Source organism: Asterias amurensis, chromosome 21, assembly GCF_032118995.1.
Source record: "Asterias amurensis chromosome 21, ASM3211899v1".
Taxonomy (NCBI): domain Eukaryota; kingdom Metazoa; phylum Echinodermata; class Asteroidea; order Forcipulatida; family Asteriidae; genus Asterias; species Asterias amurensis.
This window is the reverse complement of record NC_092668.1, coordinates 24,650-51,920: the sequence shown is the minus strand read 5'-3', so window position 1 is coordinate 51,920 and position 27,271 is coordinate 24,650. Positions and strand designations below refer to the sequence as shown.

The window sequence follows — 27,271 nt, the reverse complement described above, 5'->3', positions numbered from 1 at the left end:
GATGAAAAGTGAATGGCGGCCGTCACGCACTTTTTTCTTCATTGAGCAGATTATGGGCCATAATCCACACTCCCCCACCTATATCTCACCCTAAGTCTGTGTCTCTCCTTATTGTCAATTAAAATTAAATAAGGGAGACTGCCAACATATAGCTGGATAGCTCGACAGTTGGTAGAGTTAAAGATTCTTTGTTTTCAACCCCAAACAATAATAAAAACTTTACCAGGTTCCCCGTGATAAATTAAGAAGAAAGAACATTGGGTCGTATGAATAAAAAATAGTATTTACTGACAAGTACTAGCAAAAAGTAAAAGCATAAACTTCCAAGTAGAAGCATTCAGTAAAAGCATCTTCTAAATTCCGTATGAATAAACCTATTATTTTACTGCAAAGTATTCACTTAATGCTTTGGAGTAAATACTTCTGATACACCATGGCTGAATGGCTCTTAACGTCAAATTTTTGACTCCCATAAATGGCCGACCGTGTTTGTTCGCACAGTAAAAGGAAAACCACGCAATTTCGAAGCAAACTTGTGTGGATCATTGTATTCTACTTTTAAATTATCTTTCTACCCATATGCATTTCATAACAAACGGTTACAAACGCTTTTGTATAGACCAACTCGTCCGATCCAAGGCAACGTGTTCCTTTAACACTTGATTAAAACCGCTGAACATACTCCAAGTACGGTACATTTTATTTCATCAAATCAATAATACAAGTTAATAATACTTATTTTAGTCTGAATTTTTAGCATACTTTTCTTTTGTGCTCTTTACTGTTGCCAATGAAACTAGTTTTATATTACGTCATATTTACCGCATTATGAGTGCTTTTACCAGTTTTCACATAGACAAACTACTATAACCAAATGATAGACATACCAAAACACAGTAGGCTACAGTGTATTAGTATAATTTTAACATAAACCTTTCTTTTTTAGAAAATTTAATAATACAATAAAATGAATCAAAAAACATTTCGAGAACAGCATAGGTAATTTTTATAGGAACAAATTGAGAAATTCGTTCCATCATCAGTTCTGGAAACTAACAAACACAACACACTAATCAAATATCCACAAAACACAACACTATTGAAAACGTACTGATTCCCATATTGTTTGAAGTTATACATGTACTTCGGGAAACACAATCAAGATGGAATTTTAAAGGCAGTGGACACTATTGGTAATTACTCAAAATAATTATTAGCATAAACCCTTACTTGGTGACGAGTAATGGGGAGAGGTTGATAGTATAAAACATTGTGAGAAACGGCTTCCTCTGAAGTGCCTTAATTTTTGAGAAAGAAGTAATTTTCCACGAATTTGATTTCGAGATCCCAGATTTAGAACTTGAGGTCTCGAAATCAACCATCTAAATGCACACAACTTCGTGTGACAGGGGTGTTTTTTTTCTTTTATTACTATCTTGCAAGTGTGATGTCCAATTGAGCTCAAATTTTCACAGGTTTGTTATTTTATGCATATGTTGAGATACACCAACTGTGTAAGCTAGTCTTCGACAATTACCAATAGTGTCCACTGCCTTTAAATGTAAAAAAATATATATTCGAACCACAATGGATGCTAAATTGGAACTCATGCGACATTACATTGTCAATCTCACCATTACATTGGCAATCTAGAGACACAAGAGACCAATCACTTCCTATTTTAATGTGATACAAAGCAATAATGATGTTCTTAAACACAAGATGTAGCATTTTGCACAGCTTGTCCAAGACTCTTTCATAGGTAGTGATGTACACAAATCCAAACTAATATGATTTAAACTAAAGTGTGTTTGGAGGCTACACATTGTTCATAAAACGTACAGGTTGATAAACAGCATTGGGCCTATTATGGCTTTCATCAATGCAATTCCCATCACAGCCATCTCCTTTACTTAACAATGAACTAACTATCACCATGTTTCTGCTTTAAAGTGAACTGTCCAAAAAATTAAAACAAGCAGTTCCTAAAAATATGTTCTGTTCAAATCATTCTTGACGACTATCAAATAGATCGAAAAACAAGTATTTTAGAAACATTTCTTTATGGCTTACAAGGCTTTACAAAGCTGGTACAATAAAAAGATCCCTGCACTGACAAAGTAGTGCTCCCTTTTGTTTCACTGATGCAATGACAATAAAGCGACAAACATTTACATTTACAAACATAACAGACAATGTCCTGACGACAGTTAAGCCGAAAATTGTTATGTTATACGTTGCAGACAAAATTCTGAAAAAAAATGTATCTTCAGAAAAAAAAAACCTATTACACAAGGAAAATATTCCCCAAAATCATTCTAATCTTCCAGCGTTTTGCTATGTTTTCCACAGTTATTTTATGATAACAAAAACAGTTATCTTAAACACCTAGTTAGAAATTAGGACGTTTCAAGTTCTTCAACTACATAATACTTTAAGATTTAAACCGATAATACAAAGTAGAATATCTCACTTTAAAAAACTCCACAACAAGGCATTTATGAAGCACTATGTACAACTATACAGTCTTTTGGGGAAACAAAACACCACCTATTTTTGCATCAAATTTATTTCTTAACACCAAAATAGCTAAACTTCAATATTCCTGGCATCTGACTGGTTGAACTGATTCTTCATAAATCCACGGGATGACAAACCAGAATCTCCTGTAATCTGCATGGATTGAAGGGAGGATGCCAGACCGGAATCGTTTTGAGTTGTACAATCCAAATCTTTGGGTAAGGGATGAGCAGCTATAGAAAAAAAAAGTAACAAATAAAAAGAATTAGATTACAATGAAATGAGTTGAAAGGGCTTAGGTGCGAGCAGAAAAACCTGGTAAAAAATTCAGGTAAATAATTCCTTTTACAAAAATCCTACCTTTTTTCATCGGCTTCCTTATTTCTGCAATGACGTTAATAGCGTCTTCACGATTTAGACCTTTGAGAACTGAGGTGAGCTCCGTGATAGTTCCATCCATGGCCTATAAATCCACACAAGTATTAAACAAATATAATAAGTTACAATAGGAAATTGTTTCCACTATTAAAATGTCATCATTATTAGTTCACTCAAAAATACTACGCATCAAGGTAGAAGTGGTGCAGGGAACATACTGAAGAACAATGGTGCATTCTCTTCAGCCGCGTATAACATCTATTTAGACCAAACTGCAACCAAGTTGCTGGCTTTGTAGTGTTAGATTTGCTTTCAACATGTTAAAGATTACAAATTTTACTTACTATCAGTTCAAAAAGTTTATATAACTCGTGCGCAGGTGTGATGATTGCTAATGGTGGAATGTTTGCATGAACTACATGTACATGAGTGTTTTGAGCAATAGTGGCATCCATAGTGCATTATGCCATTAATTGTCTACCAGCTAACTTACCTCATACTGGTCAAGCAGTATACTTGTGGGGCTATCAAACTGCTTTAATTGGTTAATCATGTTGCCAAGGCCCAAGTGGTCTGCAAGAGACAACCAATCCCTGTGGGGTTTAATCTCATCCAGGAGCGACGATAATTTCTGACGAGTTAAGGAATCCAGGCGATTCAAATCTCCTAATTAGAGGAAAAATAAATTTTAAAACAATTTGAAGTAACAGTTTGATTCAACATAATGAAGATAAAGGATCATTCAGTAGAACCAGATTTGTGACTACTGTGGTGAACATAATGAGATAAATCTTGGAACTGCCAACCTACCTGTGGGAGTGAAGCGGAGGCTAGTGCTTGATTTATTTGCAGTAGAGGTGTAGGAATCAGACATATTGGTCTTAGAGGTGTAGGAACCAGAAACAGCTGATACCAAACTCTCTTCAAATCTAGGTGTGGATTCTGACACTGAACTGGATATGTAGTCCTCACCATTCAAAATTTTCAACATCTGTGGTACATTTAAAAAAGACAAGAAATCTGTGAAAATTTCAACAAATTTATTCATCCTAGCCATTGTCTGTATTTAAATGTTTTTAATGTGTCAATGTTTTTACTGTATGCAGGGATTTGAATTACCTTTTGGGATCTAATAAAGATAATGGCATTGTATTGTATTAACAATAATACAATATGTAGACGAAATAAGTTTTGACATTTCTGAGAATGTGGAAAGAGTCCTTACCCTCTCAGAGCATGCCAGATCCAACGATGTCTTGCCACTAAGTATCTCATTATTGTACTCGTCTTCAAATATCTCCACATGTCCTTCATCAGATATTACACCAGTCTCCCCAGCCATCTCGTTGGAAGAGGTGTCAAAGTTCTCAATGCTTGGTTCTGCTCCAGCACTAACCAGAACTGCAGCAACAGCAACGTAATCAAGGCTGCAGGCAAGATGAAGTGGGGTATCACCAGCAAACGTCTGAATGTGAATGTCTGCATCTGCATCAGCAATCAGGTATCCAAGCAGTGAGAAGTTTGCCTGCTCCACGGCATAATGGAGGGTGGTGCGACCACTTTTACCATCCTGGACAATGAGTAGTTATAGAATGGTATTTAGGACAACTCAACTTACAAAATTATCAATTTAGTATTGGAAAACTTACTGAGGTTTAAGGTTATACTCGAAAAAGTAGGATCAAACTATACATTAATTGCACCTACCTGAACATTAATATCAGCTCCGTTTTTCACCAAAACTTTGAGGTTCTTCAAATCAGAGATCTGAACTGAAATGTGTGCTGCAGTGAAGCCTAAAAAATAGAGAACAAAATAATTGATGTCAAATTTATCATAATCGTTGTTAATACATCCAGCAAGAACTTTATTATGAGGTTTAAAGCAAAAAAGATATTAACTTTATATTACCATCAAGATTCTTGAGGTTGATTTCAGTAGGGATTGGATCAATAGAAGCGTTGGACTTTCCAGGAAGTGGTTCCACCCCTTGGACTAAGACCTCTGTTATATCACTAAGACGATTATGAGCAGCTAGGTGGATAGGCATACTCCCGTTATGATCCATGATGTTTGGATCAGCTCCACAACGGAGAAGTAACTCTACAATGTCAGGCTGTTCTGTGATTACAGCAACATGCAGGGGTGTCTAGGGAATAACAAATCAAAACAAAATGGAGTTCAGTTTCTGAGGGGGCCAGGTCATAGTTTCCATTGTTAAATCTTGTAATCCTCGGCTCTTTCTGGCCGACACCAAATCAAGATGGTATTGAACATGTTGAATGGTAGATAAACTATGCCAGCCTGCAGTATGATTATAATGTGGTTAAAACATTTACATCGTAGCTTACTCAACCTTTTTTTCTGGCTGTCTTATGAAACATTCCGGATTTGCAGCATTATTTTCTTACCTGATGAAGTTTGTTGTGATGATTAATGATCTTCTGATGAGGAATGCTGATAATGACGTTTAAGAGTCCCAAAGCAACGTCGTATTTCTTGTGGATAATTGCCAGATGAAGAGGTCTATGATGGAACAAAATATGAAATAAAACAATTTGGAGAGTATCATTTTAAAAAGTGTTTTTTTGTGAATTCAATTCAATTAAATTTCAATTAAATTCAATTCTTTATTCATCATGCCCCGCATGAACATCACTTTCTCGATTTGCACACTTAAAATACAGTGATTAAAAATAGCACAAAAACATACATGAACCGTAGAAACTAAAACAGCAACAACATATTAAAAATATCACTTTGCACAAATAAATCGTTTCTAAAATACACTGGAATTAAAATATACATAAAAACAGAAAATAAATAAACCAAGGATGACTTGAAAATGAATGTGGTTTGGGTGGATCAAACAGTCTGAAATCAGGCAAGTAAAGAGGGGGAAAAGTGGGGTAGAAATAAATAAACAGGGTCTTGAAAACAGCACACCAACAAAACGTAGAGCTTCCCCAAACCAATGAAAGCAACTTACGTGTCACCATTCTCATCCTCCACAGCAGTCAGGTGCCTCTGGACCGCTAACAGCATCTTCATATCAGCAGTGATTGCAAAGTCACGCAATGCACGAGATGTACGCTCAGCAAGACGCCAAGCGAGGGATTCATAATCCAATGGAATATCATCTGGGATAATATCAATTAAAACATTGATTATCTTTAAGTCATTAGGATAGGATGTCACTCAAATTGTTTATCCCTGGTTCAAACCACAGAGGTTTTAGGTTAAATTATTTCTGACTGGCATGGTCTCAGTACAAAGATATTGATAAAATAAGAAGACTGCCAATTAAGGGCTAGATAGCTCAGTTGGTATAGCGCCAGCAAATTTAATCTGGGGGTTGAAGGTTCAAAACATGTTTTACTAAACTTGTCTTTGTCATTATCGTTCACCCAATAACTATAATTGTAAATAATATATCAACTAAGTGTAATTAAATTTGAGAAATGAAAATACCTGGACGGACTGAGAAACAGTGTTTAATTTGTTCACTTTGTTTTGTTGGTAATAGGTATTGGTGCTAGGTAATTATCTTGACATAGTATACATTTTTTCTTCATTAAAGCCATTGGACCCTTTCGGTAAACAGTGTTGTTCAAAGCCCACACTTTGTGTACCACAACTTCTATATCAAATAACAAACCTGTGAAACTTTAGGCTCAATCGGTCATCGGAGTCGGGAGAAAACAACGGAAAAACCCACCCTTGTTTCCACGCGTTTCGCCGTGTCATGACATGTGTTTAAAATAAATCCGTAATTCTCATTAACGAGAATTTATATTGTTTTGCTGTTTTCTCAAAAAGTAAAGCATTTCATGGAATAATATTTCAAGAGAAGTCTTTCACCATTGCCTGCTGTAAGTTATTTGTAAATCTGTGACCTTTTTTTTTCTTCAAAATTACCTCTTACAAGTTAACAACTGAAACATGTATTCCAGACATAAGTCATTGTTCTACTTACCAGTCTGCACAGAAATATCTCTGGCACTTTTTGCTGGTTCAAAAGTGCTAACTCCAACTCCACTCTGCACACAGGATTCAAATCGCCTGACAGGGCCTTTTGTTGCATCCTCTGTTTTCAGGAGGCAAACAATGAAACAATGTATTTTGATCACAAAATAGTTCTTTATAGAGTTTTATCACACAAACACCGGACAGGCATCTCAAGCGCTAAATATTTGTGTAGCAGGTATGCAGAGCTAGAATTAAAATGATTAGACCCATTTGCAAAGCACTGTGTAATGATTTCCAAGGTGATGCAGAACCAACCATGACAGGATATACTCCTTCCCTTTTACAGGTCTTGATTATAATTGTACTGGATTCTATTTGGTTCCAGAGTGCCCCACAGTTGAACAATGCTGGAAAGACCCTTTCTCTAAAAACTGTAATTCAAAATAAATCCCAGACACATACCAAGTATTTGAGAATCTACTTCAAGATCGCTATCAATCTCTCTCTCCCCAATAAGAGTGACTGTAGGTAGAACGGCTGGTTGTGTGTCCTGCACCACTTCAGTCTCGCGGGTAATCTTCACGTCTTGATCCTTTTCAAAGCTTATACCACGGCTCTGGAAGCCCGCACCCTGGTGATTTTGCTGTTGCTGTTGCTGCTGCTGCTGCTGCTGTTGTTGTTGTTGTTGCTGGATTTGCTGCATGACAATCTGATGATGTTGATCTAAAGGATAAAAAGAAACAAGTCCCAACGTAAATGCCAAGTCTTCTGTCGTCAGATTACTTACCAACATGAATTATTTGAAGGAACTTCTTCGCAGCCAAGTGGTTTACCAACCAATCATGCAATGACTTTGATCATCTCCTGTGCATGTCACCTGCTTTACTTTTAGTGTGTTGTGCAAAGAAACAAGTGATACATTAGTCAGCATATAAACATAGCCCACTGTGTTACATCAAGAAGGGACTTTTTAGGATCGACTTACTTCTTTGTGCAATGTTTTGTTGTGTTGTTGCCGGTGCCTGGAAACTGTTATTTGATCCCCCTCCACGCCCACCAGTGAAATTCATATTAAGTGGTCGTTCTGGAGAGAATGGGTACCCTGATCCACCTCCGCTTCCCCCTCCTGACCCTCCGTAACCTCCCCCCTTGCCTCCACTTCCTCCCAAGAAATGTTCCTGGAATAATGGCAGGTCCTTCCTCCTCTTTCTCATGATACACTCTTTGTCTGCAAGAAAATTAATTTCAATTTATTTATCAATTTTTTATTTCAACAGATTCACCCAGTCAGTGGCAACTGCTGGTTCCCTTAGGTTCATGTCAACAAAAATCTTAAACGATGAAAGATCAAAACAAATTAATAACAATAATATATAAAACCCTCTGCACAAGTTGGTTTCACATTTTGTTTTCAAATCTGTTTGGAGGGATTTTTCGGGCATTTCCCCCTTGGGCTGTATTTCTATGATGTAATTTCTGATCCTGTTGCTTACCGGTAATCTGAGGGTGATAGGTGAATGGTTTAGGTTCGCTCACTTCCTTATCCGATCGCCTCTGAAGTTGAACTTGAACATGTGCTTGTTTGCTTATGTAGCAGTCTTTATATTTGGGTGTCTTGAAAACAATCGCAAACTGCCAGAGAATCAATTGGAAAACAATTTAAGTATAAAATTGCAATTATAACTAGACAAGTGTTTGGTGCAAAACAAAAACTGAGGATTTGGGTTATCACAAGATAAATAATTCTGAATTGAAAAAGTCATGGTGAAATTAATGCCATTTTCCCGATACACATGGCTATTGTTTATTCCGATGCAATAATGTCAAGTTAAGTATGGAACCCAGAAATAGAACCTGATGCTTGACAGAGCTTAAGTTTACAGCTGATGACAAAGAAACATTACGAACATTCTCCACTAACTTTGCTGTAGTGTTGTAGGGACAATTAACTTCGCATAAAATTATTTGAACTTCCTGTTTGAAAGGGATGAAAGGGTAAGTTTGGGTTATGTGTGACAGGTGCAGAGCATTTTACCAACGAAGTTGTTATAATCTTTAATTGACGAAGTAGACAATCTGAACACTCAAGACTCCCTCGAGTGTTTACAATAGATCCTTCTAACTTCACTCCTGACAAACCCCCAACACTGTATAAAAACTAAACACTTAACCTGACAGTATGACTGACACTAATCAGTGTGAAGCAAAATCAGTTCACTAGTTTATCTCTCAGTGAGTCCACAAAATCAAACAAAGAATGCAATTGGATTTGGGTCGAATTAGTGTTTATAAAAAGTGATTAGGTTGTGACCTATTAGAGGCATTGCTTTAAAAGCTCAATTTTTTCATTATTACCTACCTGTCTGTGGACATCTGTGGGCCCAAAGTCTGCATATGCTTCCCAAATTGTGTCCCCACTTCCGCTTGGGTTCATCTCAAAAAACCTCACATAAATGTCGTCCTTTTGAACTTTATCACAAAGCAGATATACCTCGTCATTCCCTGTCACACATCCTGAGCTCTTGTCCATACGGCAGATTTTTAAAGTTGTTGCACCAGGGGCCTCTGGTTAAGGGAGGGTTGAGAAAAACCAGTTAGGCTGATAAACCTTGTCTGCATCAATTCTGAATTTATTTAGGCCATATGGTAGAGAGAACCACTTGTTGTGCCCTTTAACTATCTACACTAAGTAATCTATACATAAACAATTTGAATTTTTTTTTATGGGGGGGGGTGTAGTAGGATCATTGGAAATAATATCTCATGAGTTGCTGTGGTTGCAAAATTCAACCAGTGGTGTAATAGCCAACTCAGTCTTAAAATTTGTGTGCTATAACTTCCTTTCAGAAGAAACAACTTTAGTAAACAGCTGAATTTCAGCACAAAGTATTCTTTAGCAAATTAGGGTGAACTTCATGTACACATAAAGTCACATTGGGTGCTTGATATGTGGCATGGTGTACCTACCCCCCCCCCAAAAAAAAAAAAAAAACCAAAAAAACATTTGTTGTCTTCATTATGGTGTTAGGAGTTATTTACATATTTGTCCGGGGGGGGGGGGATTTCTTATTTCTGTACATGAGGTGAAGAGTGTGTTAGAGAATAGAAAAGTTTGGTGGACACATATCATTGGAAATGATAGTCACATTGATTAAACTACAATGAAACTGTAAGCTTACTGCTGTCAAAGATGGGTAGTGATGTGACAGGAGCCAGAGGACGCGTGTAATGTCCCTGACTGTCTGGAAGGTAGGCTTGAAAACACAAGCACACCTTAGACAGATCCATCTCCTTGGCCATTTCCTTGGCTTTCTTGGCAAGGGCTGGCTCAGTCTCAAGCAGATGCTGTGCTCCAGGTACGAATCCCTTATCACCAAGAAAAGTCCTATAAAGCTTCTGCTGTTCACGAAGACGATCTTTCAAGACCCTCTCAACATTCTTGCGAGTTACATGAAGGATGCCAAGGTTTGGAAAGCTGGAATAAAAAACATCTCTAATTAAGGATTGAAACTTTGTTAGAGATTAGGGAGAAGCTAGTGCCAGACAATTTAACACCTGAGGAAGCTTCTTGGGTTTTTTGAAGGGGCATTGCCATTTATAAAGGCAGTGGGCACTATTGGTGATTACTCAAAATAATTATTAGCATAAAACCTTTCTTGGGGACGAGTAATGGGGAGAGGTTGATGGTATAAAACATTGTGAGAAACAGCTCTCTCTGAAGTGCCATAGTTTTTGAGAAAGAAGTAATTTTCCACGAATTTGATTTCGAGACCTCAGATTTAGAACTCGAGGTCTCGAAATCAACCATCTAAACGCATACAACTTCATGTGACAAGGGTGTCATTTTCTTTCGTTATTATCTCGCAAGTTCGATGACCGATTGATGAGCTCAAATTTTCACTGGTTTATTATTTTATGCATGTGTTGAGATACACCAAGTGAGAAGACTGGTCTTTGACAATTACCAATAGTGTCCACTGTCTTTAATTCGAAAAGACACCTTATTGGTAAATCTAAGAAAATATAAGAAACTGTTGAAGGAGCTTCAAGACAAAGACCTGGGCAAACGGAGGCTATGTCCTCAATATAATTCTAGGCTAACATACCTTGCAGTCATGTCTGTAGGTCCGACCTGCACAGTGCATGATCCATCAGTGCAGTGTTTGCCAACGATGCTATGTGCATGGGGTTTAGGTACATCTTCACTGGTTACCAAGGAAACAACAATTCTTGCTGGTCCAGTATAGTTAAGTATCTACCACACACACAATTAAACAGTTAGCTTTTAATTCTTACAAATTATTGTATTTTGCTTGATTTGTAAAAAATAATGATAATAGCATGAGCATCACTTTCTTAAAAAATGTTAATAGACTAGAAACATTTATGTTTTTCCAATTAGAATGAAGCTTGAGGAGAATATTTGAATCAAGGAATACGAGTCAGACATCAGCAGTATAAACCAATTGTTTTAGTTGATAACAACTTTTGGGAGGATGCCTCAATCAATATTTTGTTTTATCTCTATCTTTAAGGTTTGATATTATTTGAAATTCTGAAACCTGTTTCATCTTAATGCTTTAGAGAACCCTTTCCCCCAAATTTCCACTCATACTGAAAGTTTCAAACTGTGGTTGGTTGGAACAATACCCCATTTGAAGTTGGTTGGAACAATACCCCATTTGAAGTTGTTTGGACTTCCCCGGTTCTCACCTCAACTGATGGGAAGGTCTTCTTTCCTCTCTGGCTATGTTGACCCGGGAGACCACCATGTGATGGCCCTTCGCAGTCGTAACGGAATCGAAAGCCACGCTATATGAGTGGTCAAAATAAAGAATCATTTTTCAACAAAGTGGCTACATGTAGGCTTTTTGTTTTGCAATACAATTTGGTTGATAAATACACTTAATGATGCATTACCACAGGGTCCAATCCTGCTTTAAGCACAACAACCAGCTAAATAAGCCTATGGTTTGTGGACAATTTTTCTCCACAAAATTTTGAGTCTGATTAATTGTATCTTTCTTTTGGCCCTAAATCAGCATTACATTGACAAAAACCAATCTGCATGTTTGACCCTACCTTTAACACAAAGGTTTCACATTATTTTGATACCCCTATGTGTACATGTTCTGAAATCCCCAGGTTCCTAAACTCAACCTTAAAGTAAAGAGTTACATTGTATGTAGACCAAACCGAACACTGTGAAGTAGACCATGAGGGGTTACAGTAAGGGCCTCGTCAGAACATACTGCAGTCACCTTTGTAATAAACTCCCAATTTGTTTGGAATCCGACAGTTCCTTCTCTAACGCTGTAATTGGTTATCAATATACAATTAGCTCAGAATCAGGCATTATGAATATATAACTATCGGTTCCTTTTCCTGATTGAACTACACAAAAGTAGGATGTTTCATTCAATGCAAATAATTCAAGGCCATACACGAACAAAGACAGACATTGACAGAGGGTGAGGTAACTCTGTCTAAACCAAACCAAACCTAGAACATCATGTTTCTCAACGAAACTTGGAAACCCTGCGTTTAACCCACTCACCCATGAGCTTACATTATTATTACTATCAATCCATTTATTTCTTTTGTTGGTTGTTATTGTGTCAGGCCTGGAACTACACTAAGGCCATGCCATGGAGAGGATATTGGTGTTGGCCTTGATGCCCCTTTCTTTCTCATGAGATTTTCAATGCCAATCGAGGTGCCTCTTGTTCTTTACAATGAAAATGGCCTTGTCCTCTCAAAGATGAAATTCCATACCAGTCGTGTACGTAAATTGCAGTCCATTATGGTAAAAACTAACTTGATGTAATTTTTGTAAATTTCATGTAAAGGCCAAAATGAATTTCTGTCAATAATGAGGTAAATTGAATTATATATGTAGGCCTAGAGGCCTGTTACTGTATGCGAAAGGCACAACAAAATCTGTTGTAGGCCTACTAGGGCTTATGCTTTTAAAAGATTGTCTAAAAGTTTTCAAGTGTACAATCCCTGACTGAAAGGAAAGTCATATCCTTTGATTATTGTTGATAACCAGAAGTCTGAAAATAATTGAAAGATTATTCAAAATCTCAATGAATAAATGACTTTTGTTCAAAATACCTGTTTGGGTTGCTCTATGATGCGGAGTTTGGGAGCAGAGAGGTCATTTAGCGTCTGTTGACTCATTCCTGTCATGACCTCAAGTTGATGAAGGTCAGTTGGCAGAACAGATAAATTCATTTCCGAGGATTGGTTTGATGCTCCGTTATTGTTTAAAAATGCCTGCTGTAACATATCAGTTGGGATCTCAACTGACTGCAGGGAATCAGACCTCTCCTCGTCCGACATCTTTTAAGTTGGTGCTTCAAGTGTGACAAGTTGCAGTGTCACAATTCTGAATTGGCATTGGGACAAAACAAAACAAGTCTCTGTTAATATTTTATTAAAAAAAAAACCCAGAAATTTTAACCTTTTTTGCTCTTGTTCTTTTCTAGTGCTTTAATTGAAGATAGTCCCACTGCTAGTAACCCTCCTGCTGACTGTGAAGCACCGAATTTAGTAGCACAGAATTCAAACTCTGGTGTTTCTGATCAGCAGAGTTTGGGTTCGAATCCCCAGCCGTGATACTTATGTCCTTATAAGGTTATTAAGCAAAACACTTAACCATTGCTTCGTCCTTCCGATGGGACGTATAAAGCCGTTGGTCCCATGTGCTGTGATTGTGAACGCATAAGAACCCAGAGCACATATCGAAAGGAGAAGTTGGTGCCCCGGTGTTCCCGACTCTGGCTGCTGTATGCGCCATAGCACAAACCCTTATTTATAACAGAGTTATAAGTAAGATGCTGCATAACTGGGTCTCAGAATGCATCTGGTGCATGAACCTATCTTTTTGAAAGTTTGTATAATGTACTTAGCGCCTTGGCATGCTTGGTACGTCCTTTGATTGGTAGATTCGCTAAAAATATAATTTAATTATTAATAACACTAACAGATAAAGACTTTGATATTCTTAATAAATCTTGTTATTAAACTTAATTTATATAACTAGTATATTATATATATACAAATTTTTTTAGAGATGTTCTGTTGTTATTATTATAAATGCAAATAAACAGTCACTTCACACATCATACATTCATAAATCATAGAGCATTGCTCTATGCTTCTACACCACACATGCTATTGCTAGTTGCTACATGTATACAGTCGGTCCTTACCTTCCGGTTCGCAGTCTTCTACGGTCAGTCTTCTTGAGAGGCCAATAGCAATACGAACGAAACCCGACCAAACACAAAAACAGATCGATGATCTATTCTATATTATGTGCTGCTGTGTGTGTACAATTCCAGTGTGACTGAAATCGTGTTGTTTTTTCACTCTTGGAATTGTTGTTATCGTGAGCTTTTTAATGTTGCCTGGTCAAGTCGTGAATTTGCAGAGTGGGGTTTCTACAAGCTGCAGGAAAGTAAGTCTTCATCGACTGTGGTTTACACAACACATGAATTTCTGGGTTTTTCCTTATTGTTTCTGGTTTCAGTTGTTGTCGTGTAGCGCGCGTCGTGTGATGTTGCAATTGCAGAATCTATTTTTAGTTCCGGGAAAAACCCAGGATTGCACTGAGCATGCTCAGAGGTATGGGGTTTGCCCACAACGCTGGCGTTCTGTTCTACTACTTGAAAAGAGATGGCGTTCTTATTAGGGACCAGTGATTACGACAACCTTTTGTAGTAGTGTTTCAAATACCTAATGGGGATTTACCTAATTACCTTGCTTCGTGTCGGACACAAGCTTGCTCATCGTGTTTTTTATGTTTTATTACCAACACCACAGAAAATAAGGGGGGGGGGGGGTGGGGTGTTACGCATTCATGATTGGAATTGCTCTGAAAATGTAACTGCATTGTTTCTGTGTATATTTGGTTTGCGGTAACACCAAATGTGTGGCCTATCTACTTGCCAGGTAGTTGTTCTTAGAGAACTGTCTTGCTTTATCATGCTTTATTCTACTGCCGCGGAGTAGATAATCGGAGATCGGGAGACTTCTCAGTTCTAAAAAGAACTGTCCTGCTTTTTAACTATTACCAGGGCAGATGGTATAGAAAATAGACTGGACTACTAGTACTATAGGATCGTAATTAACTGTACCTCCGCGGAGTCAGTTCTGAATTGGTCTCAACGTTTCGACTATAGCTTGCTCGAGTGGTCGTCAGGTTTCTGTTTCAAATGCTGAATTTTACATGGTTTAGAATGCTCTTTCAATTTGCATCACATATCTAAATTGAGTCTGTACTAAAATCGCGAAATATTTCCCCCTTTACCCCCTTCCGTCCCCCATGCCAGGGATACGTGATCCCATGCCAGGGTTAAAACCCCATGCGCACGCATACGTGCCCCCCCCCCCACCCCCATAATACTATCTGACACTTGATCCTTTAACAACAGTACGATGAGTCTCCCCCTTACCCCCCTTCCGACCCCCATGCCAGGGTTACGCATGGTCCCCATTATGGTCGGGGTTACGTTGTCCCCCATTGAATACTACTTGACACTTGATCCTTTAACAACAGTACGAGGAGTCGGGTATAATTATATACTAGCCGTCTGAATTACAAAGCAGCGATTTGCTGATCGGATTCTTCATTCCAGAAAGGACATTCTTAATGTACATTGAATATCTGCATATAGTGTTTATGCATGGCTTGCTCCAGCCAGAAGAAGGGTAATAGTTGGAATAGGGGGAAGGAGGCGTGCCAGAGGATAGCGACACATTATAGGATCGTTGAAATCACAACAGTCACCTAATAGGGCGTTTCCGAGACGGAGGTTAACTGGTACATGGCCTTTTGAGTTGACACTAGCAATGTATCGTGTTCTCAGTTAAACTCTTTTTTGGGGAAAAACGTTTATTCGAATGGAAGTTTGGTACTATCTTGTACGTACGGTACTATCGAGGCAGCAAGTGCATTTTTATCAGCTATGCTGTTTTCACTTCTGATTATTCTTGGTAAACTATCAGAGTAAACAAAATGGAAAACGAAGCTTATGAGATGAACGGGTTTGAAAATGGACATCGAACAAACGGAAATCTAGCCCACGATGCAGACCAAAATGGCTTGCATCCGAATGAGATTTATACCGAGTACGATGGGGAAGATGGTGCTCTGATGCCAAACGGGAAATCTACGCCGCACCATGAAGAGAACAGACGGTATGATGTGGTGCGGGCCTTGGCCCAGACCGGGAACGGGCCGAAACTTGACGCACTATTGGCGGAGTGGGAGGACCTCGGATGGTTACGGGATTGGAGAAACGAAGAAGGATTGACGCTATACGCTGATGCTATCACAGATGGATTTATGGGTACAGTAAGAATCAATTTTCCATATCGTAGTTGCCCTTTCACCTTCTCTAACTTGGATTAGAGTTTATAATAAATAAAGTGTAACAAATACTAAACTGGTGCGAATGATGTCTTAAACTTGCATAATCCAATAGGCCGGTTTATCACTAACAAATTTGTAACAAGCTAATAATGTTTGCGTTGTTGTAACAGATGTGATCAACTCGTTGCTGAAGTATGACCTACCACTAGGTGACGCCCTCATACGTGCAATTGAAGCAGACTTTGTGGATTCAGTGGAAGCAATATGTCGATATCTACGAAGGCGTAAGGTAAAACCTGCCACGCCCAAAAGCACACCCCATTTTGGGCTATTATACACACGTTTACGGGCAACTCGACAAAAGGGGCATTGCATTGGTGGTGGTATAAAGATCGGTCCCTTTCGTCAGGCTCACAGGAAAACCGGAATCCAGGTCAGGCTCAGGGAAACCGTAATCCGGGTCAGGGCCCACAAGAAAACCGGAATCCAGATCAGGAGCAGGGAAACCGAAATCCGGGTCAGGGCCCACAAGGAAACCGGGATCAAGGTCAAGCTCAGGGAAACCGGAATCCGGGTCATCAGGGCCCACAAGGAAACCAGAATCCGGGTCAGGGTCTACAAGAAAACTAGAATATGGATCAATTCCGACTCAGAACTGTTTTAAAATGTAGAGACAATGTTTTGAAGAATTTAAGTTCATGTGCATCTTCTCTAACAGGATCTTCGCCAGTCGAACCTCAAAGCAAAGTGTGATAACGATGACTTCCACCCAACCGTCACACCTCTCCTTCTCGCTGCTCAACGTAACAACTTTAACGCAGTGCAGGTACGAAACAAACTAATGTCCACACACAGTCCATTATAGTTTCAGCTATTAGGTGGCAAGCTCCGTTTCTACGTTAACAAAAGAGGAGACTTGAACCTGCCTGCCGCAGCCCGGCTCGTCGATGAGTATTCTTCTAGAAGAATGGATGACTTAGTGGAATGGATAGGCAGAGTATAAACAGTCTTGAAAGTAACCCAGAACACAAATTCAGGATAACCTGCAGTTGACCAGATTTAACACTTGTCTTTTTGATAAAGGGCTTTTGTTTGCTGTTGTTTTTAAAATAAACAAGCCTCACTAAAAAAGTCATTGCGTTTTAAGCAACGAAGTCCCCTATAATTTTCTGTACCGAAGTCCTGTAAACCCCAAATCGGGGGGATTCGTGTGGAAAAACGGCAAATCAAACATAACATAACACAGTGAATTCGTTTGGTGTAAACGTAACCTTTGGGGCCAATTGCGAAAACTTTTGTGTGCTGCGGATAACGCTTGCGCATGGCGCAACATTACTGACATTATTTAGCTCCCCCTAAAAACAACGATGTACCTTTCCTAGCATTTCAAATACAGGGAACTATAATATTAAAAATATTTCCTATTTTTATTTGTACAACAGCTCCTCGTGGAGCTTGGTGCTACAATCATCGAACCAAGCTTGTGTCTGGGTGACGACGTAACCCTAACCCAAGCCACCTCAACCCTCCAAATCTACCGCGGTCTCTCCCGGCCCGCCTACATCTTGAACACTCAGACAGACGTCTTCGGCCACGCCTTCGAGATGAGTGCTAGGCTCCGAACCCTGAGCGTGATGTGGGAAGACTTCGGTGCCGAGTATGAGGAGATGGCCAAATCCGTTGACGTGTTTGCGGGAGAGATGCTCGGGCAATCTAGCTCGACGGAAGAGGTAGGTCGTAGTCTTGGTCAAAGACGTCAATATCTTATTCTCGTAACGGGATAACCCGACAGAGGGTGCACTTTTCTTATTGATTTCATTCCGGTTGACGACTGTCTTTAAGTATCATGGAAATCGAAACAAGAATATAAATTTACTTTCCCAAAGCTAGCTGGCGATATGGCGTGCTGCCCATGCTGCCATGTAGCGAGGCTTGGAAATAATCCACGTGAAGGTCTTGAAAGCAAGACTAGGTTTTAGTCGAAGCGTCTCGAGCAACATACAGTTAAAGCTTTGCATGGTGTGGAAATAAGAAGTAATCATAATAAAATTAATAAATAAAAAGAAAACTAGCAAGAACAATTCGTGTATTAATAAATCTCTTATGTGGAAGTGTTTGCTCTGAAAAGAGCCCAGTGGTATCGACGTTTCGATTAGACTTCTCTGCTCGTCTTCAGGAGAACCTGCTAATGTATGATACTGTTTAGGTTCTTGATCGGTAAAGCATTGGAGTTAGCTGCTGGCTAAATGGGTGTGCTAGATGGACATTGCAACAACTCCAGTGCCAAATCGATCATCGTGGTATCTATGTGACAACAATGCTACTGTGTTAGTTACATCAACTGCAAAAAAAAGAGTTGATGTTCACCTCGGTGATGTTCTCACTCCAATGTTTCTGGTTTTCCAGGCCCCCTTGTTACAGGTTTCCTCGGGCTTGTGGTTATTAATTTGATTTCATTTGCCTTTACCTAAAATGTTTTAATTTATTTCATTTCTCCAAAGATTTTGGCCTTATTCCGCTACCACACCACCGACAAGTACCGAGACTCAAGAGGCATGCAGCATCCACTATCCAAGATGTTCGAGGCGATTAAGTATCAACAGAAAGAGGTATAATAAGAGACCCCAATCTGTTTGTTCTGTCCTCTCAGAAAAAAAAGAGCAAAAAATGACAAGTCATATCGGAGCAGACCAATCAAACACCGATATGAAAACCTAAAGTCACTGCACGTTTTTCCAATGAAATGATTGGGTCCGTGAAACCAGTACCTATCTTGCGGATAAAGACGGCAGGGGACCAAAAAATGTTACCTTTAGTGACCCACCGTCGATCCCCTCTTGACAATACCTGCAGATTGTACCTCTCTTGTTTCGGTGTCAGTGCGGATTATATCACCCGGTGAATCCGCCCTCACTTAAACATATTGTTTTAATTCAAAGACTGACTGTTCTTATTATAATTGGCTGTCCCCCATTTTGTTCTTCTCAGTTCATAGCTCATCCTCATTCCCAGAAGGCGATCATTGCGCAGTTCTACCAGAATCTTCTGAGCTGGAACGAAAAGGGTTTACTCCATCAAATCATGCTCACACTTTTTGTCATCCTGGGATATCCAATCATCTCCCTGCTCTACATTTTCTTCCCATTCTCGAAGGTGGTCAACTTTGCTCGACTGCCGTGAGTATATGAATTTTTAATCAACATTTACCTCTTGAAGATACTTGACTACATCGACTAGACTTACCAGAAACCAGAGCACATGGATATTTACTATAATTATCGAACCATGCATCGATTGACCATGGTCGATATGGGCAATTCGAGAGCTACGTCACAGTGTCGGTCCCGTCTAATAGTCGCTCACCCAAACTCATAGATTCACACTTGACTTGTCAAAACACAGCTATGTCATGATGCTGATGAAAGCTGGTTCCGGGTTCACCTTCCTAGCTATGCTGATTGTCGACTCTGTTCTTGATAAATACGACTATCCAACCACCATAGCAGCAATACGGTGGCTCATAGTGGTCTGGATCCTAGGTAAGTGGCATTTAGACAAAAAATTAAAATAACTACAGCTAATGTATCGAAAGGGAACTTGTTGGACTCTAGGTGCTGCCACCTGTGTTCTAAGGTCTCTCATATACCCCCAGTGGTCGAAGTTAATTTACTAAGCCAAAGTTCGGATTGTGACTGAACAAGACTTTCCTGGTCAACTCAGATTGACACCGCTTCTGGTATGGGTCATTTGTGGTACCTTTACATGTACTTATGGATCATTGTGACCTGGAATTTGTGTTCTGTTCTAAACCAACACTACACAAAAGAGACTTATAAATGGTAATATTCAAAAACTGCGTACGTCCAAAGAGAGATATTTAACCCTACAATATGAATGCCGTTTGCAGGTTTGATGTGGTTGCATATGAAGGTGTGCATGAAGAAAGGAGTGACCAAGTACTTGTCAGATTTCGCCAACCTGCACGAGATGGCAATTATCGCCCTCTTTCTAGCCATCTTCGTCCTTCAGTGGAACGGCAGGATACTCGTAAGTCAACTTGCTTTCAATATTTGTCATTGTTGTAAGTTTGAGGGCGTGTTTGTATTTATTTGTGTATTGTTAATAATATATAGTTCACAAATGTTTATTTTATGTTTTGTTGTTGCCTGTATTGTGGGTATTGTATTGGTTTGTCAAGGCGTGTTTGTTTTTTTGCTGTTATAATGGTGATATTTTCGTGGACGCTATTTAAACACACATCCGTGGCTTGTTGTCACCGTAGTTTCATCCATATTGAGATTCTCCTTAATATACTTGCTGCTTAGTACGTTGAAGCAACTGATGATAATATCTTTTTCTGTTATAGTTTGGAGAGAATTTCATATTTACTCGTTCAAAACGTCAAGCACACAACAATCCAGCAGTCAACAATCCATACTCTGAGCTACAGGACCAAGTGGCACTTACCCTCAACGGTCTGCGTGAGAAACTTAATGAGACTGTGGTGGTTGGTGTGAACAGGGCCGTCATGGGTGTGCTTTCAGGCTGCGGGCCGCTAATCACTTCGACCAACGCACCGATACCACCACTACCTCCGAAACTCCAGGATGCGTACGATCTGGACCCGTACGACCCGGAAGTTGTTGCAGAGGCTTTGTTTGGAATTGCCATCATGGTGTCGTTCTTGCGTCTTCTAAATCTCCTTCTGGTCAGTGACGTCTTTGGACCACTCCGCATTTCCCTTGGCGCCATGACCAATGACTTTTTGAAGTTTTTTGGAGTCTTCATCATAATTTGGTTTTCATTCGCCGTGGGCCTGCACCAGACCTTTTACTCTGCCGGGGTGGCGACTAACAGGCAGTGCCTCAGCGAAGGTGGGGACCCAGACGTATGTTCAGAGCTGACTGGGTTTTCATCGTAAGTTGTTTATTACATTGTATTTTATTTGAATTGAAATAACGAGCCGAGGTTGTCCAGGGAAAGGCAAAATTACAAACAAAATTCATCAAAAAAGATGTGGCTTTTTAATAATATTCAACGTTGCATGTTCTCTTTCAACTGTAAAGTAAAATATGCCACATCTCTCGTGCCGTTGCCACCTACTCTTGTGGGTGAAACAGGGTTCCCCTTTACAGTCCATACGGATGTAGGCGTGGGTATCATCCATCAGAAGCCTGGCCGGTACCTCCCAACCTTACAAAGCATTCATGGTTGCATTATCTTCGATGCAGCTTGCCCTCACACAGCGTGGTTTAGGTTGGCGGTCGGGTTGGTGCAGTAGTGTCTTGCCTCGCCTTTCACCTCAGGTAGTGGAACCCCGGTTCGAATCCCACCGAGGGCACCATGTGGATGGGGTTTTCAGTCCCTACTTGACTACATGGGTTTCCCTTGAATAATTCTCTGGGGTTTTCCGGACATCATCTTCTCTTCTCGTTTGGATCTAATTAGAGGGTTGAGAATAATTTATCCAGATCCAGATCTAATCCTGTCCTTTCATTCTCACCGCATTACCGTACATCGACTTATTTTTTCACAACATTTATATATTTTTAAATTATGACAAAAAAATAGGTCACCTCGGGGTTAAATATATGTTTGGTTTTGGTGGTTTTTTTCATGCAGGGTGTTTGTCAGTTTGTATAACCTATACTGGGCCCTTTTCGGGAAGATTGGACTCGACATTCTCGTCATCCCGGGTCACCACGCTGTGGCTGAGATTGTCGCTACTTTACTCTTCATTTGTTATCACATCGTGGCTGTTTTGATTCTTCTGAATGCTCTTATTGGTATGCTGTCCAATACCTACAACGGTGTCGAGGTAAGACATTTATTCAATTCACATTTATTTGCCAAACTGCCGAAACTTAACACAGCATTACAAAATGCATATATTAGCGGACAGAGTAGTTACAGATTTTTACAATCAAAGAAAATGAACAGTATGGATGACGATTTGAAGTAATGTAGTTTTAGCGAAAGGGAAATTGTTCATCATAAATGTAAATCTGGAACAGGCATGAAGCCGTTCTCAGTACCATTAAGCCCTATATGCTAGGGTCGAAACGCCAGACCATTAAAGGCAGTGGACACTATTGGTAATTACTCAAAATAATTATTAGCATAAAACCTTTCATCGTGACGAGTAATGGGTAGAGGTTGATGGTATAAAACATTGTGAAAAACGGCTCCCTCTGAAGTGTCATATAGGTTTCGAGAAAGAAGTAATTTTCCACAAATTTGATTTCGAGACCTTAGATTTAGAACTTGAGGTCTCGAAATCAACCATCTAAACGCACACAACTTCGTGTGACAAGGGTGTTTTTTCTTTCATTGTTATCTCGCAACTTCGATGACCGATTGAGCTCAAATTTTCACAGGTTTGTTATTTTATGCATATGTTGAGATACACCAACTGTGAAAGTTAGTCTTTGACAATTACCAATATAGTGTCCACTGCCTTTAATGCATTATGTCATTTTGGTCTGTTAGAAGTTTGCAACAGCTACAACTATTTTTCAAATTTTGGCACATTAACAACAAAGTACATAATTATGCCCATAATCTCTATCCATCTAACTCTATCTCTTTTTTTCTTCTTCTTACAGGAACAAGCAGACACTGAGTGGAAGTTCCACCGGGCAGCAGTGTGGGCAAACTACATGCAACCCGTTGGTACTCTCCCACCACCCTTTAACTTGATTCCCTCCTTGAAGACTGTGTTTCGGTTTCTTAAGTATATCATTGAGGTTTGCTTCTGTGTGAAACGTAACATGGAAAACAAGGCAAGTTATCTTTTCATGCACCCATGAAATTTGACATGTTTCATAACTGGCAGGCAAATCTTAGAGGTGAACTGTAATATTTGATAATCGAATATTGGCTATAAAACATTTCCCACTTTCAGAAAGAGTTGCATTCGAAGAAGGAATACGAGGATTATCTGGTGAGTGTGACATTTTGTTCATATTATTCAAACATTTTCATGTAATATTCAACAAGTCAGTTCTCAAAATCCATCCACAAATTCTATCAACATTAATTTTAATCAGAAAACACAACAAGTAAAAAGCAAACATGATATGCGTTTGATTCAAAAAGACGAATAAAATTGATATAGATAAGGGGCAATCATGATAGTAAAGTCAAATCTTGCTGTAATAGCCAACTACAGGGAGGCACAAACAAGATACTAAACAAAAACAAAGGCAAAACAATGAAACAATCACCCGACAGTTCATTCTTATTTGTTTCCCGTCTATTAGCGAGTTATGAAGCTCACCTGCAGCCGGTACGTACAAGAGAATCTATCGGCCTCAGCACTAAACTCTGAGGGTCTACGGCCAAGAGATTTACAAACCATGAGGAACGAAGTCAAGTCATTCAGGTAACGTTACGGAACAAAATCCAATCATTTTGTCCGGATAATTATCCATGCAGACATTGGAAAAGCAAACTCCAATCTTACACTGATTTGGCATGCATCCTGATGGTGTGTCGTGTCAGATCAATCTATGGTTCGAATCGTTATGCTGACACTAATGTACAATACATTAAAAATGCAAATGCTTTTCTTCAACTCATGGGTAAATGAGTACCTGTGAGGACAAGAATGTGTTCTCCCTCTTCTTGGGGTGTGTGGGGGGCATGTCTACTATTGATAATCGAGTACATTAACAAAAGGGATGCGGGAAAAAGTCACACCGGGGACAGTCCTCGGTAGATTTGGTGTACAAAATCAATGGGGACGTACATGTATGTCCAAACAATGGGGGAACAAAATATAGAAGTCCACGGTCTGCACCATAAACATGCCGATGTGGGTGTGTGTGTGCAACCACGTTCGTTTCCCAGATCAAAAGATTATTTGTCATTATTTAGAAGTAGGACACAAATTTAACTTCGTTTTATCCTTTAAATTATAGAAAATTTCGTCTTTATTACACAATACTTTTCCTAGATTCATGACTGAAAGCCGGCTCAATCAAATCGGCAACTCTCTTGGAATTTCAAATGAGAAGTCATTTGAAATTAGCAAGAAGCTTGACGACCTTGTCCCATTGGACGCCAATACCGCGGAGGTGACGCGCCAGATGGGTGAGATAACTTTGTATACCACAGATCTTGGGAAGGACACGGTTGATGTCGACGGGGAACAGAACTCTGTAATCCTATTGAAAGATGCAATGATAGACGATATGGCGGCAAAGTTGGAAGCTCTTCAAGCAGATTATGAAAAGATCGTGGTTTACAACTCGACCAAGATTTTGGAGAATGAAAGACATGCAGTGAGTCTTAGTGAAACCATCAAGATCCTACAACACGAAAAGTCCAACTTGAAGATCGACCTGAGCGGAATGAGGGGTGAAAACGAGAGACTTGCTGCCGACGTACAAAAACTGAATCAAGAACTAATGCGACTCCAACTTGTAAAAACAACCCACAATGACCAGAAGGAACTCGACGAATCACTAGAACCAACACCAACGACGAAAGATGATACTGTACCGAAGCCAGATTGGTTTAGTCTCGTAGCACGGCTTAAACAAAATATTGCCGAAGTTTTGAACGAGGTATGAAATGTGTGCCTATTTTTTGTACCTTAAAAGACCAACGACAAAACAAAAAGGGAAAACAATGGGTCTCCATAGGGGAATACGAAAGTCTGTGTGTCGCCGTCTGTGGGAAAATGATAAGTGCAAAAACAGGACCTTAAACAAACAGAACACTCTAAAACCCTTAATGGGACATAATTTAGTAGGAAAACACTTTCGTTGAAATCATGTTCATTTTGGTTACATAACCCACCTTTTATTTTTGTATTTTTAGGAAGTCGATGACTCAACAAAATATACAAAACAGCAAGAGGTAATGTCAAGAAAGAGGGAAACAGATGAAAGCCAGCACAGTGATGCACCGGTTTTGCAAGGGTCGAGTGAAATGCTTTAACAGTTGACGAAGAGCAAATGAAAGACTTGGGTGCAGGGCAAGAGACTCAACAAATAGAAGCAGGGGGTAACAAACCTCAACGCTTAGGACTTGTGAAGCGTTTATAAAACAAAATAGAAGAAACGCTCACACAAAATACAGCATGATATGAAACACACAAAATAAACAACTTAATGAGTGTAGTGTGGTGTTGATACGTCCATTTTATGTAACCATTAATACCCTTTGCCTGGAAACATAATTTTTTCTTCTTCAAACATTAGAGTATGTTTCTGAACAATAAAATATTTGTTTTTAGTATTTGTTTTTAACGATTTATAAGTTGTGTGGGGGTGACTCCGCCTACCCCTTTTGTGACGTCAATCGAGGCCGACTTTGCCTCGATCGAACATCGAACACACGTACGTGCAAGTACATTCAAGTCCTAGGCGTGAGTTTGTACGTTTCGAAAAAAACAAAAATTGTTGCATTTTCCCGGCAATGTCGACCAGGTGTTTTTGCTGCTGGATGCAGCAAAACAACTAAAGATGGGGTCAGTTTGCAAGTCTTTTCCAGCGCTGTGCAGCAAACACTTCGAGCCGTCACGTGCTTCGAGAATCCGGAATACACTATTTTGACATGAAGAGAAAGGTCTTTCTTAAAACATGACGCCTTCCCAACAATTTTTCCAGCTAGTGGGGAAGTCGAAGAAGGTACCTGAAAGACGCAACGAACCTAAAGGAGCATTTGCCTAACGTGAAAACAATCAGGTATTGTTTCAACTTTGAGGGCATGTTTTTAGCTTTGGCCAAGCGTCACTATCGTGTGTTGGAACTGCATGCGATTCATCGCGCCTCGATCTCCGTCACGAACAGCGCCCTCTCGGGTCGGGCTTATTTTCAAATTTGTAAATAACGTAGAAACTAATTAATTTTGTAAAACCATAGTTAATTGTTTATTCATATTCCACTCATCAAAACACATATTTAAGTGACAAAAGCTTTATTTTGACAAAATACCACTTCCAGGTGACTTTTAACTAGGATTTTCACACGGTTCGGGATAATTTTATTTTAAAGCATATTACACTATAGTATTAGTTACTTACATACAATGTTTATTTGAATTAGGCGTCTTCGTCAATGTAAAACAGAATAATTTGTACAATAATATACTTACTAAATATTGATACTAGACAGACGGTATACTGAAATTCTGTCGAAAATAATCGGACCGTGCAGTTTACGCGTTTATCTCACATGTTTATAAAGTCGCCTATTATTGTTACTACCGTTCTCATAATTCAGTTTCCGTTTTGTTGTAAATTAATATGTAGGGTCATTGGTCAGCATGTTCTATAAATCGTTAATTTATTGTGCGAATCGTCGAGAAAGACACCCAATTTACATACACACTTTAAAGAAGATGATGTTTCCATGTGTTCATATTACAAAACATTGCGCTGCCGGTATCCTAAAGCGCCTTCACTGGTGTCAACATGGTTTTCGGATCATACACGATACACACTCATTGCAACCTCCTGTTTTCCTTATGCACAACATGCATGCGTATTAAAAAAAAAAAAAGTTTTAGAGAAAAACAGTGTTGTTCATGGAGGCATATCATACTTGAATAGTTTAATATTATGAACTTTTACATAGTCACCCTCTTTCAGTCTTTGTTATAAAAAATAAAGTTAAAAAAAGCTCAGTTTCCCAACTCATATTAAAAAACGTATATAATTATTGGCCTTGTTTGACACTTTTATTGTCTGCGTTATTGTCCTCTTCCATGTAACCGTATACCTTGGTTGTACTAAATGTTTGCATATCATAGCTAAGGAAACAAAATTATATCGCTTTACCCTTTATCATAGAAGAATAACTGATTACATAGTTTATCGTAGTTGTGAACAACAGGCCTCGGCATTTAATTACATACTAACTGTATTTTCTCTAGAGTATTATAACTGTATGAATTGTGTAGGGTTTCTTTTTATTATTTGTAAGTATCTTACCTCATAACATATTTTTTTTTTTTTTCGATATAACCGGTATTGTTGTATTAATCTACATCACTGAAATAAATTACTGAATT

General features: G+C 39.1%; 2 protein-coding genes across 2 annotated transcripts; one reads left to right on the top strand and one right to left on the bottom strand.

The window, feature by feature from the left end:
* Window positions 1–647: 647 nt before the first annotated feature.
* Window positions 648–14,429, bottom strand: LOC139953030 (nuclear factor NF-kappa-B p105 subunit-like). The gene is made up of 19 exons (XM_071952419.1): window positions 14,085–14,429; window positions 12,985–13,258; window positions 11,581–11,679; window positions 10,974–11,122; window positions 10,047–10,342; window positions 9,227–9,432; window positions 8,361–8,499; window positions 7,853–8,095; window positions 7,330–7,590; window positions 6,875–6,985; window positions 5,888–6,038; window positions 5,310–5,424; window positions 4,810–5,047; window positions 4,606–4,694; window positions 4,124–4,468; window positions 3,709–3,889; window positions 3,392–3,564; window positions 2,881–2,983; window positions 648–2,753 (listed from the first exon to the last, which is right to left on the bottom strand). Exons 2-19 carry the CDS (start codon window positions 13,210–13,212, stop codon window positions 2,590–2,592), a joined length of 3,291 nt encoding a protein of 1,096 aa, XP_071808520.1. The 5' UTR covers window positions 13,213–13,258; window positions 14,085–14,429; the 3' UTR covers window positions 648–2,589.
* A 1,251-nt stretch (window positions 14,430–15,680) lies between these two features.
* Window positions 15,681–27,221, top strand: LOC139953317 (short transient receptor potential channel 1-like). Its single transcript, XM_071952815.1, has 15 exons — window positions 15,681–16,226; window positions 16,420–16,538; window positions 16,968–17,075; window positions 17,692–17,979; window positions 18,751–18,858; window positions 19,238–19,425; window positions 19,652–19,788; window positions 20,157–20,296; window positions 20,616–21,166; window positions 21,872–22,067; window positions 22,855–23,031; window positions 23,154–23,192; window positions 23,512–23,633; window positions 24,207–24,819; window positions 25,076–27,221. Exons 1-15 carry the CDS (start codon window positions 15,893–15,895, stop codon window positions 25,193–25,195), a joined length of 3,240 nt encoding a protein of 1,079 aa, XP_071808916.1. The 5' UTR covers window positions 15,681–15,892; the 3' UTR covers window positions 25,196–27,221.
* Window positions 27,222–27,271: the final 50 nt, after the last annotated feature.

Excerpts from the sequence above, each read along its gene's own strand:
- LOC139953030 (XM_071952419.1), bottom strand. The coding sequence starts at position 13,212 with ATGTCGGACGAGGAGAGGTCTGATTCCCTGCAGTCAGTTGAGATCCCA. Across the intron at positions 8,096-8,360 it reads CTATCACCCTCAGATTACCG|ACAAAGAGTGTATCATGAGA; the intron begins GTAAGCAACAGG and ends ATTTTCTTGCAG. Across the intron at positions 2,754-2,880 it reads AAGGAAGCCGATGAAAAAAG|CTGCTCATCCCTTACCCAAA; the intron begins GTAGGATTTTTG and ends TTTTTTCTATAG.
- LOC139953317 (XM_071952815.1), top strand. The coding sequence starts at position 15,893 with ATGGAAAACGAAGCTTATGAGATGAACGGGTTTGAAAATGGACATCGA. Across the intron at positions 16,227-16,419 it reads TATCACAGATGGATTTATGG|ATGTGATCAACTCGTTGCTG; the intron begins GTACAGTAAGAA and ends TTGTTGTAACAG. Across the intron at positions 23,032-23,153 it reads AACGTAACATGGAAAACAAG|AAAGAGTTGCATTCGAAGAA; the intron begins GCAAGTTATCTT and ends TCCCACTTTCAG.